The sequence below is a fragment of the Panicum hallii genome, chromosome 6 (genome assembly GCF_002211085.1).
Source record: "Panicum hallii strain FIL2 chromosome 6, PHallii_v3.1, whole genome shotgun sequence".
Classification (NCBI taxonomy): Eukaryota; Viridiplantae; Streptophyta; class Magnoliopsida; order Poales; family Poaceae; genus Panicum; species Panicum hallii.
In genome coordinates, this window is record NC_038047.1 from 42482738 (window position 1) to 42497248 (window position 14511).

At 46.8% G+C, this 14511-nt stretch overlaps 1 protein-coding gene across 2 annotated transcripts; it reads right to left on the minus strand.

The window, feature by feature from the left end:
* Positions 1-7773: 7773 nt before the first annotated feature.
* LOC112896338 (nitrate regulatory gene2 protein-like) lies at positions 7774-13591 on the minus strand. Of its 2 annotated transcripts, none has more exons than XM_025964280.1 (6): positions 13461-13591; positions 11593-11673; positions 10107-11490; positions 9801-10018; positions 9495-9718; positions 7774-8834 (listed from the first exon to the last, which is right to left on the minus strand). In XM_025964280.1, the coding sequence occupies exons 3-6, from the start codon at positions 11434-11436 to the stop codon at positions 8213-8215; spliced, it is 2394 nt and encodes a 797-aa protein (XP_025820065.1). In that variant the 5' UTR covers positions 11437-11490; positions 11593-11673; positions 13461-13591; the 3' UTR covers positions 7774-8212. The 2 variants fall into 2 exon arrangements, with proteins under 2 accessions (XP_025820065.1, XP_025820066.1); XM_025964281.1 differs by lacking the exon at positions 13461-13591 and adding an exon at positions 13178-13374.
* Positions 13592-14511: the final 920 nt, after the last annotated feature.

Sequence of the window (14511 nt, forward strand, 5' to 3'; positions counted from 1 at the left end):
GTCCGCCTAACAAGCATGAACGGTGAATAAATTCTCTGCATACATAGCCCACAAACGGCCCAAGCTTCCATCCCTCTCAACTCGGATCCTCGCCGTTACGCATAGCCTGTAGTCCCGCACCGCCGCGCCGCCGCGGAGGAACGACGAGCGCCGTGCTGTCGAGCTTGGCCGCCCCGTCGAGCCTAGCGAACGCTGGCGCGCTCTCGCCCTCGGTGCAATAGGTCCTGCCCTGTTCAGCACCGGCAGGGCGGGGGCGCGGCCTCTCCAGACGAGGTTCTCGCGGCGCCCCCATCTCATTCTCCTCCATTAATTCCCCACCCCGAGTTCGGATCGATTTCTTGCTGTTGGTGGTAAGCGCTTTTTTGCTCCCAGACTCTCGCCACGCGGAGATCGATCGAGAGCTGGAATGGCCGGCCGCTTCGTCTTCCAGAAGTTGGCCACCGGGATGTCGAGATCGACAGGCCGCCTCAGCGCTCGTGCGTCTGCTTCTGCTAGGGCCGCCGCTCCGGTCATCCTCATCCCCCGTGCCTCGGTACGTACGAATTCCCGGTTGCCCGGCCTACGAATTGGAATTTTTCCTGTCTCCGGTGCTCGTAATTGATGACATTTCTGAATTTTTTTTAGGGGGACCACAACTAAAGTTCTCATCTTTTTTGTTGCTCAGGAAGCTGGCATCGGAACCATCAGCACTGGAGCTGCAGTTCATCCTGGCACCGCGGTTGCCAATAAAAGCGCCATTCATGGCTATGTAAATGGCTACCTTTTCTCCACTCTATTCATCATTACTGGATAAAGTTCTATTCGGCGTCTACATTCATGAAATTTATCAAGTTCATTTATAGGGTTAATCTTAGGGTTTACTTTTGTCACAAAAGGCAAGTTTAAACCTTTTTTTAACTCGTTTTTTAACCTTGGTCCTGGGCAAGGGAGAAGCATGGTATGTACACAGTTCGATCGGCATATCATATGCTGAATGATGAAAGATGTCGGCTCTTACAGGAGGATGGGCCTGGGTTGTCAAGTGAAGGAGATTGGAAACTGATTTGGAGACTCGAGGTGCCGCCCAAGGTGCGGGTGTTTTGGTGGAGGGTGATGCATGAATTCCTACCGGCTAGACAGATCCTTCACAAAAGACACATTGAGTGCCTTGCCGCATGTGAGGTTTGTGGTGCGGATCAGGAGACGATCAGGCATGTGTTACTTGAATGCACGATGGCAAAGCTATTCTGGGAAAATACCAAGAAGCTTGCCGGAGTGAAGATACCTCATATGCATCCTGAAACATGGGCGAGGGACCTACTGTTGGCTAAGGTATGTCCTAGGAGGGAGGCTGCAGCGATAATTTGTGGAATGTGGGCTCTGTGGGTGGCAAGGAATCGGAGACACCATGGGGAGCAGCCTATTCAGGTGCAGCAGGCTGTTCTATGGGCCAGGGATACTGCTTTTGATCTCTGGCAGATCATGCATAAGGCGAATGAAGTTCCATTGGAGCATATTGTTGTGAGATGGAAGCCACCAGAGATTGATTGGATGAAGTGCAACGTTGATGGGGCTTACTACCCAACTGAAGGCTCTGGTGCAACCGGGCTAGTCCTACGTGACCATCGAGGGGCATTTGCAGGAGCGCGAGCTAGATGGCAAAAGCATTCGCTGAATGCATTGTCCATGGAAGCGCAGGCCGTTAGAGAAGGAATGGAGTTCGCTCTCGACAAGGGCATCAGGAAATTGGTTGTGGCAACGGATTGTCTAGAAGTTGTCAAGTTGTGGGAGCTGGGGGGCCGCCAGCGTTCGGTGATTTCGCCAACCTTGGCGGGCATACGACACCGAAGCCGGAGCTTTGAGGATTTTGTCTTGCTGTTTGAAGGTAGATCATGTAATAGAGTAGCACATCAATGTGCAAAACTTGTATCGAGTAGCTCTTTGGTGGAGGAGTGGCCTTGTCCACCAACAGTGCTCCGTGATCTTCTTGATGCGGATTGGTAATGGCTCTATGATACAGTAATGAAAGCTCCAGTGATTCTCAAAAAATGAAAAGACAGCAAAAGAGAACGAGGATCTCCTCCATTAATTCCCCACCCCAAGTTCGGATCGATTTCTTGTTGTTGTTGGTAAGCAGCTCGTCTTGATCATGATCTGGGAGTTCGTATATGTGTATGCATTTGTAGGTTCATTCATTTTGTTTTCTCTTTCATTTTCTGGTCTGTATGAGCCCGATGCCACCAAGATCTTGCCACTTCGGGAGCTGATCCATCAGTTTGTCTCCTCGCGCTCCTCCTGCTCATCATCAGCAAGAAAGCGACTCCACCTATTACACAGATCTAGCGAGCTAGACATGAGAGCTAAAACAGGCTGGCCAACGACTGGGATGCCATTATGGTTGAAAACGGATGGGAACGGGCGGGAAACACCCGCTCCTGTTCCTGTTACCACATTTTCTGACCGAAAACAGGAGCGGGAGCGGGATAGCCGGTTATACGATAACGGATAAATACGAACGGAAATGTAATGGAAACGATTGGGAATCGGGAGGTTAAGCCGGGATCACTGTGGGCTGCGGGCAGCGGCTAGCAGCGCAGGTCTGCATCCCAGCAATCAAGCATGACACACAATAATATAGCTACACAAGCATAAAAGTCACTAATCCATCAGCAGTAGTTCGTCACACAGTCAACAAGAGAATTAGACAAACAAGTTTACTGTCCACAATTCCACATGACCAAACAACAAACTATAGGTCCACAACCATTGCAGTACAAGAGTAGTCCACAAAGCACAAGTTCTGAAATAGTTCATCAATCAACATGGGATTAAAGTAGCATCAGATTTCTTTCACAGCTTACCATCTTCATTCATTACATCTGGATCACTTTCTGCTTCTGGATCCTATATTTTTCAACACATATGTTCATGATTAGTTGCACATATAAGACTATGTTATTGTTCTTAAGTTATTGCAAAAAATGGTTATGTAGAGTAGCCAAATACCTCATTATCCATAGGGTGACTAGGACTAATAGGAATGGTCTCTGGAGGTTTCAGATCAGCCATAATTGAAGGAATATATTTAGAATCTGAAAAAACAAAAAGGAAGATCAGTACATATGAATTAGTACATTACATATATTTGGAACATTCTAATTAAACAGCAGATTTTAGTACATTTTCTTGCAGCCTTTATCCAATCTTTGGTGCAGATCAATGCTTGCACCATCTCAAGGTCAAGACGATTACGATAAGGATCAATAACTCGACCTGCACCAGTAAAGGCAGACTCGGAAGCAACCGTTGACACTTGTATAGCCATCATATCACGAGCAATTTGTGACAAAATAGGATACTTGGTTGTTTCATTCTTCCAGTATGCTAAAATATCAAATGGATTTTGCTTCAAAAGTGACTCTGCCATGTACTTATCCAACTCATTTGAGCCACTTCCATTAGTCCCACAATCATCATATAAGAACTTCTCAAGTTCAGTATCTTGGTTTTCAACAAAAGAATCTGTTGGGCTGATATGTTCATTTGCATTAACATCACTCCTTGAAGAAGCAGGTTGAGAGCTAGCATAAAACTGATACAAGTTCTTCAAAATACTAACAAACTCATCAAGCCGAATCCGATAATAGTCACCATAGAATTTTCTCATGTAGAATTCAACAAGTTTCTTCTTATACCTTGGATCAAGGAAGCATGCAACAGCAAGACTCATACTAGAACAGCTCCAATATTTCTCAAACTTTTCACTCATAGAAATTGCCATTTGCCTAATAGTCAAATCTGCACTAACACACCATTTATCCAGCAGCTCCTTTATCTCACGAAAACCTCTATAGAACAGATTGGCAGTAGGATACAAGGTACCAGAAAGCAATTCAGTAAGATCATAAAATTTCTTCAAGCACTGAAACACTTTGACAGCCATGGCCATTCACTCTCTGAAGGAGAAATCTTACCGTACTTACGGCGGTTCGATGTCTTGAGCCTAATGAAAGCAGGCTTGTAGTGCAACACATCCCTTAGCATCAAATAGGTGGAGTTCCACCTTGTTGAAACATCAAGTTGAATGCCTTTTGATGTATCCAGCTCACACTCAGCAGCACGTTTCATGAGCTCTTCCCATTGCAAAGGAGAGCTCTTCACAGTTACTGCCAATGCTTTAATTTTGTCAAGTTCTTTTGAAATAACAGCTAGCCCATCTCGTGCAACCAAGTTAAGTATGTGACATGCACATCTAATATGAAAAATATCCCATCACAAACTAAAGAAGCATTGCCATTCTCTCTAAGATCATCAATAATATCAGTGACTGCCACTAGGTTACTTGATGCATTGTCTAAAGTTAAGGCAAATAATTTTTTCTCAACAAACCACTTAACCATCACTTCAGTAAAGGACTCTGCCAACTTATGACCAGTATGCCGACCCTGTACATGAAAGAAACCCACAATCCTCTTCTGAATATGCCACTCATCATCAATCCAATGCAAGGTCGCACACATGTATCCTTTATTTTGACAAGATGTCCACATGTCCATGGTAGCACTAAAACGGCTAGGGACTGTTTTCAAGTATGCATATAACTTCTCCTTTTCTTCTAAATATATGTCCATTATATCCTTTCTAGCAGTGATCCTAGATTTCAATGGAAAGCTAGGGCGCAAGGACTTGATGAATTCCACAAAACATTCATGCTCAACAATATTAAATGGATACTCATGCATTATTATTGCCAAATAGAGCTTTTTGACACTAGCTTCTTGATCATACCTGTACGCTGAAAAGTAGTTACATCTTTCCCATGATCCTTTTCTGCCTTGAGTTGCAGCTGCCCTTTCACAATACTATGTGCTGACCTTAGATGGTTCCTAAATCCGGTAGTGCCATAGTTGCACTCAGCTCTTGCATCTTGGGAATTTACAGTAGCCCCACATCTGCTCATACTTCTTTCCATCTACCTCAACTATCTCTATTTTCTTGGTAAAGTATTTCCACATAATAGATGTGCACCTTTTCGGCCTCTTTGTTGTCCCCTGAACTTCCTCTCCCTCTCCCTCATCATCATCTTCAAGAGCAATAATATCTACAGTAGGTACAGTACCTTGATCTTGTGTTTCCTGTGTGTTTGTGCCACTACCATCAACCCCAAGAACAGATCCTTATGTTGGTGTCCCACTGCCACTGTCAAGACCAACTACTTGATTTGCATTGTCATTCTTGGCTGCTGAAGATGAAGCCCCTTCACAGTCACTTGCTTTCCTCTTGGAACCTATCATTTGTGCAACCAAAACAACTTCTAATAATTAGAATGCTACTGTAAGGATTAAAGAATATGTACTGCTCATCACTCATAAGCTCATGAGACTTTGACTACGAGGGGAGACTGGCATGAGAGTACCTGAAGCAGATGCGCAGCCGCCGCTGCTGCCTTTGATAGAAGACGGTGGTGGCGACGACGATGGGAGCAATCTCCCGAATGACGACCCCAACCTAGGTGCTTCTCTGGGGTCAAAGAGCCGGCGCGGCGTCCTGCTCCTGCTCCTCCAGCGCGCGACATGGGAAGCGAGGACGGGCGGGCGTCGGGGCCTTGGGGGCTCGGGGCAGTCGGGCGGCGGCCGGCGGCGGCCCTGGCTGGAGAGCGGCAGCCGGTGGCCGGCGCGGGCAGCAGGCGGCCGGCGAGCAGCAGCCGATGGCGGGCGTCGGGGCCTTGGGAGATCGGGGCAGTCGGGCGGCGGCCGGCGGGGGCCCTGGATGGAGGGCGGAGCGGCGGCCGGCGCGGGCAGCGGGCGGCCGGCGAGCAGCAGCCGATGGCAGTCGGCCGGCGGGCAGCGGCTGGATGGGGAGGCGCGGTCGAGTGGGCGCGATTGCGCAAGCAGACGATGGCGAGCGACCATGCATGCCGCGGGTCTGGGGCTCTGGGCGGCGGCTGGGGATGTGGAGTTGGGGACTCGGGTCTGGACCGGTGGAGCGGTGGTAGTGTAGTTAGGGTTTGCTAAACGGGTCTTACCGGATTTAACCGGGCTGAAATGCAAACGGGATGAAAACGGGATATCGGAAATATGGGCGGGAAACCCTCTCTCCTGTTTTCGGTCCCGGTCCCGGACAATCCCGTCCCTGTCTATTCTGGAAATACGAAAACGGGCGAGATAAAAATGGTATACGGGACGGGACGGCACGGCACGGGATTTATCCCGTCCGTTTTAAACCATAGATGCCATCAACTATTGTCAAGAATCCAACCTTGCTGGTTTCTGTTGGAGGAATGACGCGGACTTGTTCGTCTGGTGCACCAAACAAGCTCGGACATTCTTGGGGAGCCAAACTGGCAGCTTTGCGAGACAGAGGTTCAGTTTGGATAGCTATAAAGACGGGATTGTAAGTACCTCGACTGTTTCCTCTTAATAACTGCTGGGTGAATAAGTCTATTGTGTTTAAACCATGCTTCCTTCTGTATGAATGTCGCTTTCTGCTTACATTGTTTCCTCTTATCAAATTTCATTTGAGCTTACTCTCTGTCATGTTAGCAAGAATTTAGATTGGTCAGAATGAAGTACCTTATTGGAAAACAGATGCAATAATCTTTAGTAATGGTTATTACTAGCTTGATTAGAACTGGCATGCAAGAACGCATCTCGTGGAGTAAGCAAAGTTAACTGAGACTGATAAGAAGATTTTGGGGGCAAGTATTGAAGTCGCATATTACTAGGCTAGTTAAAACTGTTTTTTTTCATGTAGTTAAAACTGTTTTGTTTTTCATGTAGTGAAAAGAAAATGCCGATGGCGATGATGATTGAATTAGATATAGGTTCATCTGTTCCAGATAATTACAATGCGCATTGACTTTTGTTTTTCTGACGTGCAGGGATGACGAGTTCAGTAAACATGGATTAAATCAAATCAGCGTGGATTTCTACTTTTATTGGCTATTGTTTTATCGATTTGTCTTCACCGCCAGAGAGGATCCCGTGGCTGTCCTGGCTGCTGCAGTTGCCTAGCCGGCGGTTCAAAATCCTGAAAGAACCTGAAAGAACAGGCGAGATGAAGCCTGAGGACGGAGGGCGTGACTTGTCTTGTTCTTTCAATCTTTCTTCTTCGAGAAAGTACGTACACTGTGCTTCGGACTTGTCGTTGCTACCCTTTCATGTTCATGAATCATGATGCATGCGTGTCACAGAATGGGGATTTCGTGTTCGGAGTGTCTGAATGGCGTCTGGCGAAGCACGTTGTTGCTGCGTGCTTTGGCTGGGCGGCTCGTCATGCATCTCCCATCTCCATGTGCCCGGTTAGAAAGCAGGCGATCGCTTGTTCTTGACGACGGGGCATATGGAGTTGAGTTTTGCTGTCGGGATCACCATCATTTCCATCATGGCCTATGGTTTTGCTGCGGCAGTTTCAGATGCAAATAATGCAACGGAGTGTGACTGGTTACGGGTGATAGACTGACAACTAGACATGAGAAAAGCGTTGCCATGGGTTCCGCCTTGAGGTCGACACTCACATGCCCAGCTTGAGGTTCTTGCAGAAGCAAGGTCTCGTAGAACTTGGCGTTCTCGGCGATCTCGAACAGCATCCCAATGCATTCCTTCACCCAGCTTCTTGAGGATGGCCTTGAGGTGCGGCAGCGTCTCCCCGGAGGCAAGTCGTCAAGTAGTTGAGACAAGCGTGTAGCTCTACCTTCTGCATTTATCTCCAGTTTACCTCCCACTCAGGAATTTGTGTGTGCTCGACTTGCTGTCTTGCTCGTGAGTGATGAGTACCGGCACATGAGAACAGCAATGGTTCGCTGGAGAATTTCATATTTTTACTTGCTGATGAGCAATGAACCTACTTGAAACCATCAGTTTCTAAGAATACTTCGCCACACAGCATGTACTTCTAACCAACACACACAGTACACACACACACACACACACACACACACACCCACCCACACACACACACGCGCGAAAAAAGAAAAGGAGCCTCGTCTCTGAAACACAAGCATCAAGAACTCCAACATCAATGGCTTTCTCACTGCTGCTAGTGATGAAGCTATAACCAATCATTGGCAGGAACAGTTAGTCTTGTAATAGCATTATTATCAATTACAAGGCTACACATATCCAATCGGAAGCTTGATTTTCTCTTGTGCTACTCATCATCATTTGCCACCGTCGGCGCGGTATTTCCTAATGTTAAACTGTCTTCCACTCCTAGAGGGTCAATGTCTTTCAACCTAGCCATCCGTCCTCGGCGGTTGTCCCACGCCGTCGTCCCTCGCGCGCTCCGGCGCCGGAGCCGCGGCGATCACGGCCGTGACAGCCGCGTCGTAGCTGTCCGCGGACGCCGCGGCGAACTCGGCCATGGCGCCGGTGACCGCGGCCATTCCAGCGCACAGCACGCGCCCGGCCATGCCCTCCATCCCGGTGGCCGCGCCAGAGCACACCGACCCGACGCCGGCCACGAAGAAGTCCAGCCCGTCCATCACCCGTGCCTCCGTCGCCGCGTCTACCGCGCGCCCCCACTCCATGCACACCAGGAACGCCGGCGGCAGCGCGGCAGCAGCATGGGCAGGGCACGCCTCGCCCCTGACGCCGAGGCAGCGGCGCGCCCACGCGGCCAGTGCGCGCGCGTAGGCACGCTGCGCCGATAGCCAGGTCTCCAGGGCTCCTCGCCATGCCTGGATCTCGCTTTCTAGCGCCAAGGCAGCCGGAGGGGGAGTTGCAGCCTCCAACGGGCCAAGGGAGATGGCAGTGGCCGCGGAGGGGAGGTGCTGGAGGAAGAGAAGTTTGGCGTCCTCGATCGTGCGTTTCTGAGCCTTGTGGCGTTCAGCCATGGCACGCCACATCCGCGAGAGCCTGCATAACATGAGGTTAGATCAAAATGTTTCATACATGGGTAAAGAAGTTTGACCATGCATAAAACACAAGACAGTTTGATCAAATACAGCCCTTTAGTTGCCTCTAGTTATGTTTCATTTTGTATGATTTAAGTATGCTGAGCTGAAAAGCTTCAGTTTAGAATTCTTGCAATGTTCTGTTACACAACTGAAGAATTTCCTTTACGAGTTTACGAGATATTGCCCTGCTTTTGATGTTTGAACCTTATGGTCCGTTTCTGCTTCAACTTATAATCTCAGCCAGGGTTTTCAACCTTCCATGAAAAAATTGTTCATGTAAAATGCTAACGATTAATTGATTATTCTAGCACTTCACCCATTTGTCCAACAAGCAGATGAGCTATTCAATTTTGTCATTCGTTTCTGAAAAGCACACCCCTTCAGATCACAAGCTATTCATCTTTCATTAGCTGAAAATGTAAACAGCATCAATATTAAATTTTAAGAACCTGAAGTTTGTTATCTTTAACTGTTCTCTACTTATGAACACTTTTCAACAGTCAACATTTTATGTTTAACCTATATGGCTCCAAGAAAAAAAAAGATCAAGTGATCACAAGTGGTAGTGGTATACTGAAAGTTTTCATTTGTGGAATCTCTATAGCGAACAGAAGCATACCCGTGGATCAATTCCATAAGCTGAGGATGCAACTCCTCATCTCTCAGAACTTCAATCCTCCTTGATATTGACTGAACTGTGTGTATTGACACCTTCAACCGAGTATGCAAGCTTCTCAATGCTGCACGAGTCTTATCCACAGAGGAAGGTTCTTCACCTTTCACATCCTGGTTCCTCAAATGTGTCAATCTCTTCTCATACTCGATTCTTAACCGCTCACCCGCCTGCAAGTTACAGAAACAATTATGGCTTTCCCTTTTTGTGTGTCTAATGGTGCAAGTTCCTGAACCCTGACAAAAGTTATACCTTTACTTCTTTGTATAATTTCTTCTCCCATGTATATAATCTATCCAAGGTAGAGTGGTGACTTCCAGACATTGTACTACAAGATTCTTCAGAGTAACAGCTGCCTGTCTCATTGTCAAAGAGATCATCTATTGAGCTAGAAGAAGCAAGAAGGAAACGGGAAGATGATGACCGCGATGATGCAGAGCGCAAAAGTGCAACTGGGTTCAGCATCTTCGCTGCAATATACAATTGACAAGTTAAGTTCAGTGAGTATTAAATCTGAATCTTTAAAGTAATTTCAGTATTGGTTCGTAAAAGTGGTACCAGAAAGATCGTTTGAGGTTGAGTACTGAGCTCTACTTGCCTCCAACATCACTGAGACTTCCCGAGCAGCGTCACATATCCCCAAAAACTGACAGTCGATATCCTTCATGGCCTCAACCAAGCTTGCTGGCCTTCGATTCAGATATACTGTGAAACCAGGAGTTTCTTCTGCATTTGCTACTTTGTTCCTCATCAGTTCTTTCTTGTGTGCCTTTATCTCAAGTTCTACTGTCTTGCGAGGTTGAGGTGGTTCAGTACACTGAACACCTTTGGATTCAAATCCCTTTGTTTCTTGCTTGGTATTGACCTCAAAATTCACAAAGCAAGCACCCTCATTAGAAGCCATACACTCATCTGAATGCTCACATTCGTCGTCATCATCTTCATCTTCATCATCATCCTCAGCAACATGCTGTTCTTTTTCCTCTTTTTTGTGCATTGGTACATGATCTTGACACTCATCATCTTCCTCTTCGAGTTCTGGGATTCCTTCCTCCTCTCGTACCCGCTGTAACCGTGCCAGTTCATCATCAGTGACCACATTTTCATAGCTACTCCGAGGGCGAGGATATGCAAAGCTGTCTAGCGACGAGAATGGGTTCCAGAAGAAGTCCCATTGTGATGATTCCTGCTCCTGGGGTGACGGAGGTGGGTAGCTTGGCCTGTCATATGATGCGTGATAAGAATTCCTCACTGGCTCCTGGGGTGATGGTGGTGGGTAGTTTGTCCTGTCATAAGATGCATAATAAGATGTCCTCATTGGCTCCTGGGGTGATGGAGGTGCATAGCTTGGCCTGTCACAAGGCATGTAATAGGAAGAATTCCTCACTGGTTCCTGGGCCGATGGAGGTGGGTAGCTTGGCCTGTTATAAGGTGGCGGGTAGTATGAAGACGATCTCATCGGTGAGGAATGAGTCTGGAAGAACCTATCAGTGCCACTGTAGTTGTCCATGGGGTAATGTGATTCGACACGGACTGTTTCCACCGGTCGTGGATGCTCCTCAACTGACACTGATGGGTTAGGTCCTGACCTCAAGTACCTTGAGACATGAATGGTTCTCTTCTCATATGAACCATAAGGAAGGCTGAGCATCTCTGGCTTTTGTTGCTTGACAGGAGAGATGAATGTATTGAAGATGAGTTCATGGTGATCATCTCCGGCAACAAACCGCTGGAGAGCCATTGAAACGCGCTTCAGGGACTCAATGTAGGCAATGTGAGATGACGCAAAGCGGTTGCGCTGTTCCAGTGCCTGCTTGATGAATTCCCTTCTGTCCCGGCACATCTTGACAGCCTCCTCATCTTCTAACCTGGAAGCAGCACATCCCATCTCTCCAAAGCCTTGTAATGTTCAACCAGTCATGCTTGTATCATGGCTAAAGAGCTTTGAACATAAGAAAAGAAACAAACAAACAAACAGAAGGTTACAGAAAAGTTTCAGCTTCAGGAAACCAGACATGGCTGCATCCATCACTGTGGAAATTACCTAAAACTGTAGAAAGATTGCTTGTTGACAGGAAGAACACCGCTGCTGAAGCCAACGAATGGGGAGATGACCTGAACCAACCTACAATTTGGCAAGTTTCAGAATTCAGAGAGTTCAGAAACAACAATGATGATACACAATGATTATATGCAGTCATCTCTTACTACATGTATCAACAGGGAACTCAAGCATAGGTTATCCAGGTGCAAATCGAAAACCATGAGAAGATGAAGTTCATCTCCTTGACTACTTGTCAAGCCCTGAAACTATCTTTCCAAAAAGTTGAATGAAAGCTACAAGACATCAGAAAGATGATCCTTTGCAAATGAAATACCCCCACTGCAAAATGCCCTACACTGCACTACACATTTGTTCGGTAGCAACCACACTCTTTTTTCCTCCTAAAAGAGGACCAAGGAAGCATGAAAGTGAAGAATATCATCCTTGGCCCTGCAAGAGATGAAGGGGCCTACCTTCTGCCACTTGCATAATGGTGGTTACAGTAAACGGACTCGACAACTAAACTAAATTCAGTTCAGGATACTGTAAAGATAGAGTGAGGACAGCACCTTGATTTAATTCAAAAAAAAGGATAGCGCCTTGAAAACTAGCAGTGCTAGTACAATGCAATACCATGCCACATTTTTTTCAGGCCAATTAGTACAAAGTAACGCCATCATTAATGTCTTTAAACTATAGACAGGCACAAAAAGGCAATCAAAAGATATCATAGAGGTGATATGAGGGATCAGCCGCTGAATATTTCAACAGTAAAACGAGAGCACGATTATAGGTCTTGAACATTGTCAAAACTGATGGAGCTGGATGAAGTAATCGTTTAAGTAGTCTAAGCAGTTGGCAAAAGTAAAAAACGCAGAAACATACAAAAACTGCAGGTAAAGCCGGAAGTTCTGGTGATGGTTGTAGCTAATAATGACTTTGTCTCTTTGCACTTGCACACACACACACACACACACACACACAGAGAGAGAGAGAGAGAGAGAGAGAGAGAAACAGGTCTTGGGCTCTTGGCAGCACAGAAATTCAGAGAAGCAAAACTGCTTCAGCGAAAGGAACCTGCTACTACATATGAGCGGAAGTCTGGAACCCAATGCTCAGCTTCTCTTCGAACAAATCAAGTGCCCACTGTATATGCCGAGATGTGAAACAAGCAGTGAAACCATGAACCCAACTAAAAATGGCAGGGCACACATGTTCTCACCCTCCAACGTTACACGATCCATCCTGAAACAAGAACTGAAATCCTGGTCCAAACACTAGAAACAGTGAGGTGCTGCTTCAAATCGATTCCAGCATCTAGTGTGAAACTACAGCACAATCCTGACGAACTCCAAAGGTAAAGGGGATGCAGGAAAAATCAGAGGAAAAAAACTGAAGAGCAGGAACGCTGCTGCGGCAAGAACAGGGGACAATTCCCCTCTTGTCACATCAAAGATCGAACGGCAACAACGAAAAGGGGGGGAACGAAGACCGGGTGAACAGGAGCACATCATTCTGAAGTGCGAAGGAAGCAAAGGCGAGGAACGGAACATAAACAGAGACGGCGGAGATGCCGGGGGCGTACCGAGAAACCAGGGCCGCGGCGGCGTACATGTTCTTGAGGCGCTCAAAAGGACGCGCAGAATTCTAAAGATCAAGAGCAGCTAGCTCTACAAGCAAGAACCCTCCATTCCTTTCTCTCTCTCTCTCTCTCTCTCTCTGCTACCCGCTTTGGCCCCCACAGATTTCTCGCCCGGCCGCATCGATTGCCAACATTAAACAAAACGAAAGCAGCGGCGAGAACAAAAGCGGCGATGCCCGCGGGCTGTGTGTATGCATTCGTATTAGAATAAGAATCAGGGGTATACCTGAGAGAGAAAGAGGGAGACGGCCTTCTCTTCTCCGGGAGGCTGCGTGTGTGCGAACACTGGACAAGAACAAGCAGTGGAAGACGAAGCCGGCTTTGTGCAGCAGTCTGTGTAGAGAGAGAGGAGGGAGGGACCGAGAGAGAGAGAGAGGCTACAACGGTCAAAAGGCTTAAAAGGAGGAGAAATCACCGGGGATGAGAGAGAGAGAGAGACAGAGAGAGAGAGAAGGAGAGCAGGGGCAGTCAAGTCAGTCAGATGCTATGCGAAACTGAAACTAGGCAATGACCCTACATTTCTTTGTTATATTCCAATAATACCCCACTCATTTAATTGCTTGCCATATCACGGAAATGCGTCTCTGCAGGGTCTGCTCGTGCATTTCAGGCAACCTCTGCGGCTCTGCCTGGGGGTGAAATTTGGAAATTCTTTTGCATTATAATTTATCTATATAGGAGTATTCCATAATTTTTAAATATTATTTTTCTTTTTCTTTTTTGCAAAGGAGCAGCCCATAGTGTTTGTTAGAATTAAATCTCTTTTATGTTGCTACGTGAATGGTGCGACAGGACAATGTTTCTTATGTTAGATATGATAAGAAGATAAGGTATGACCGTAACAGCCAAGCTTGGACCCTTCTGCACAAATTTTTGAATTCAGTAATTCAGAATTCAGAATCTTTTTTGTTGGAACCTGTAATTCTTTTTACCTCAATCACTTTCTGCACAAATTTCTGAATTCAGTTTTGGTCATCGGGCAGTAAAGCATGGCCTTCACGCGTTCCGCTCTAGACGCTTCACACAAATCTCATGCCCTCTAGTCGACAATTTCAGTTGGTTGCACCAACAAAACGCTTTGCAAACAGCTGAGAGATAAAAAAAAAAGAAACCCTTTTAAAACAACCCCAAAGCTTTTCCTGCACCCAAAAACAAATTTTGTTCTGAACAGACAGGTCTTGGATCAAGAGAAGAATGTGAGAGGCAATCATATGAACCGTCGCTCGCTCACCGTGTGCTCCACCTGGCTGGCTGCCATGCTCAAGGCGTGTCCTGGC

Bases quoted from the DNA above. Each gene is read 5' to 3' on its own strand.
- LOC112896338 (XM_025964280.1), bottom strand. From the start codon at position 11,436: ATGGGATGTGCTGCTTCCAGGTTAGAAGATGAGGAGGCTGTCAAGATG. The intron at 10,019-10,106 runs GTACCACTTTTA...TGTATATTGCAG, and splicing joins AACCTCAAACGATCTTTCTG to CGAAGATGCTGAACCCAGTT. The intron at 8,835-9,494 runs GTATGCTTCTGT...CATGTTATGCAG, and splicing joins CTTATGGAATTGATCCACGG to GCTCTCGCGGATGTGGCGTG.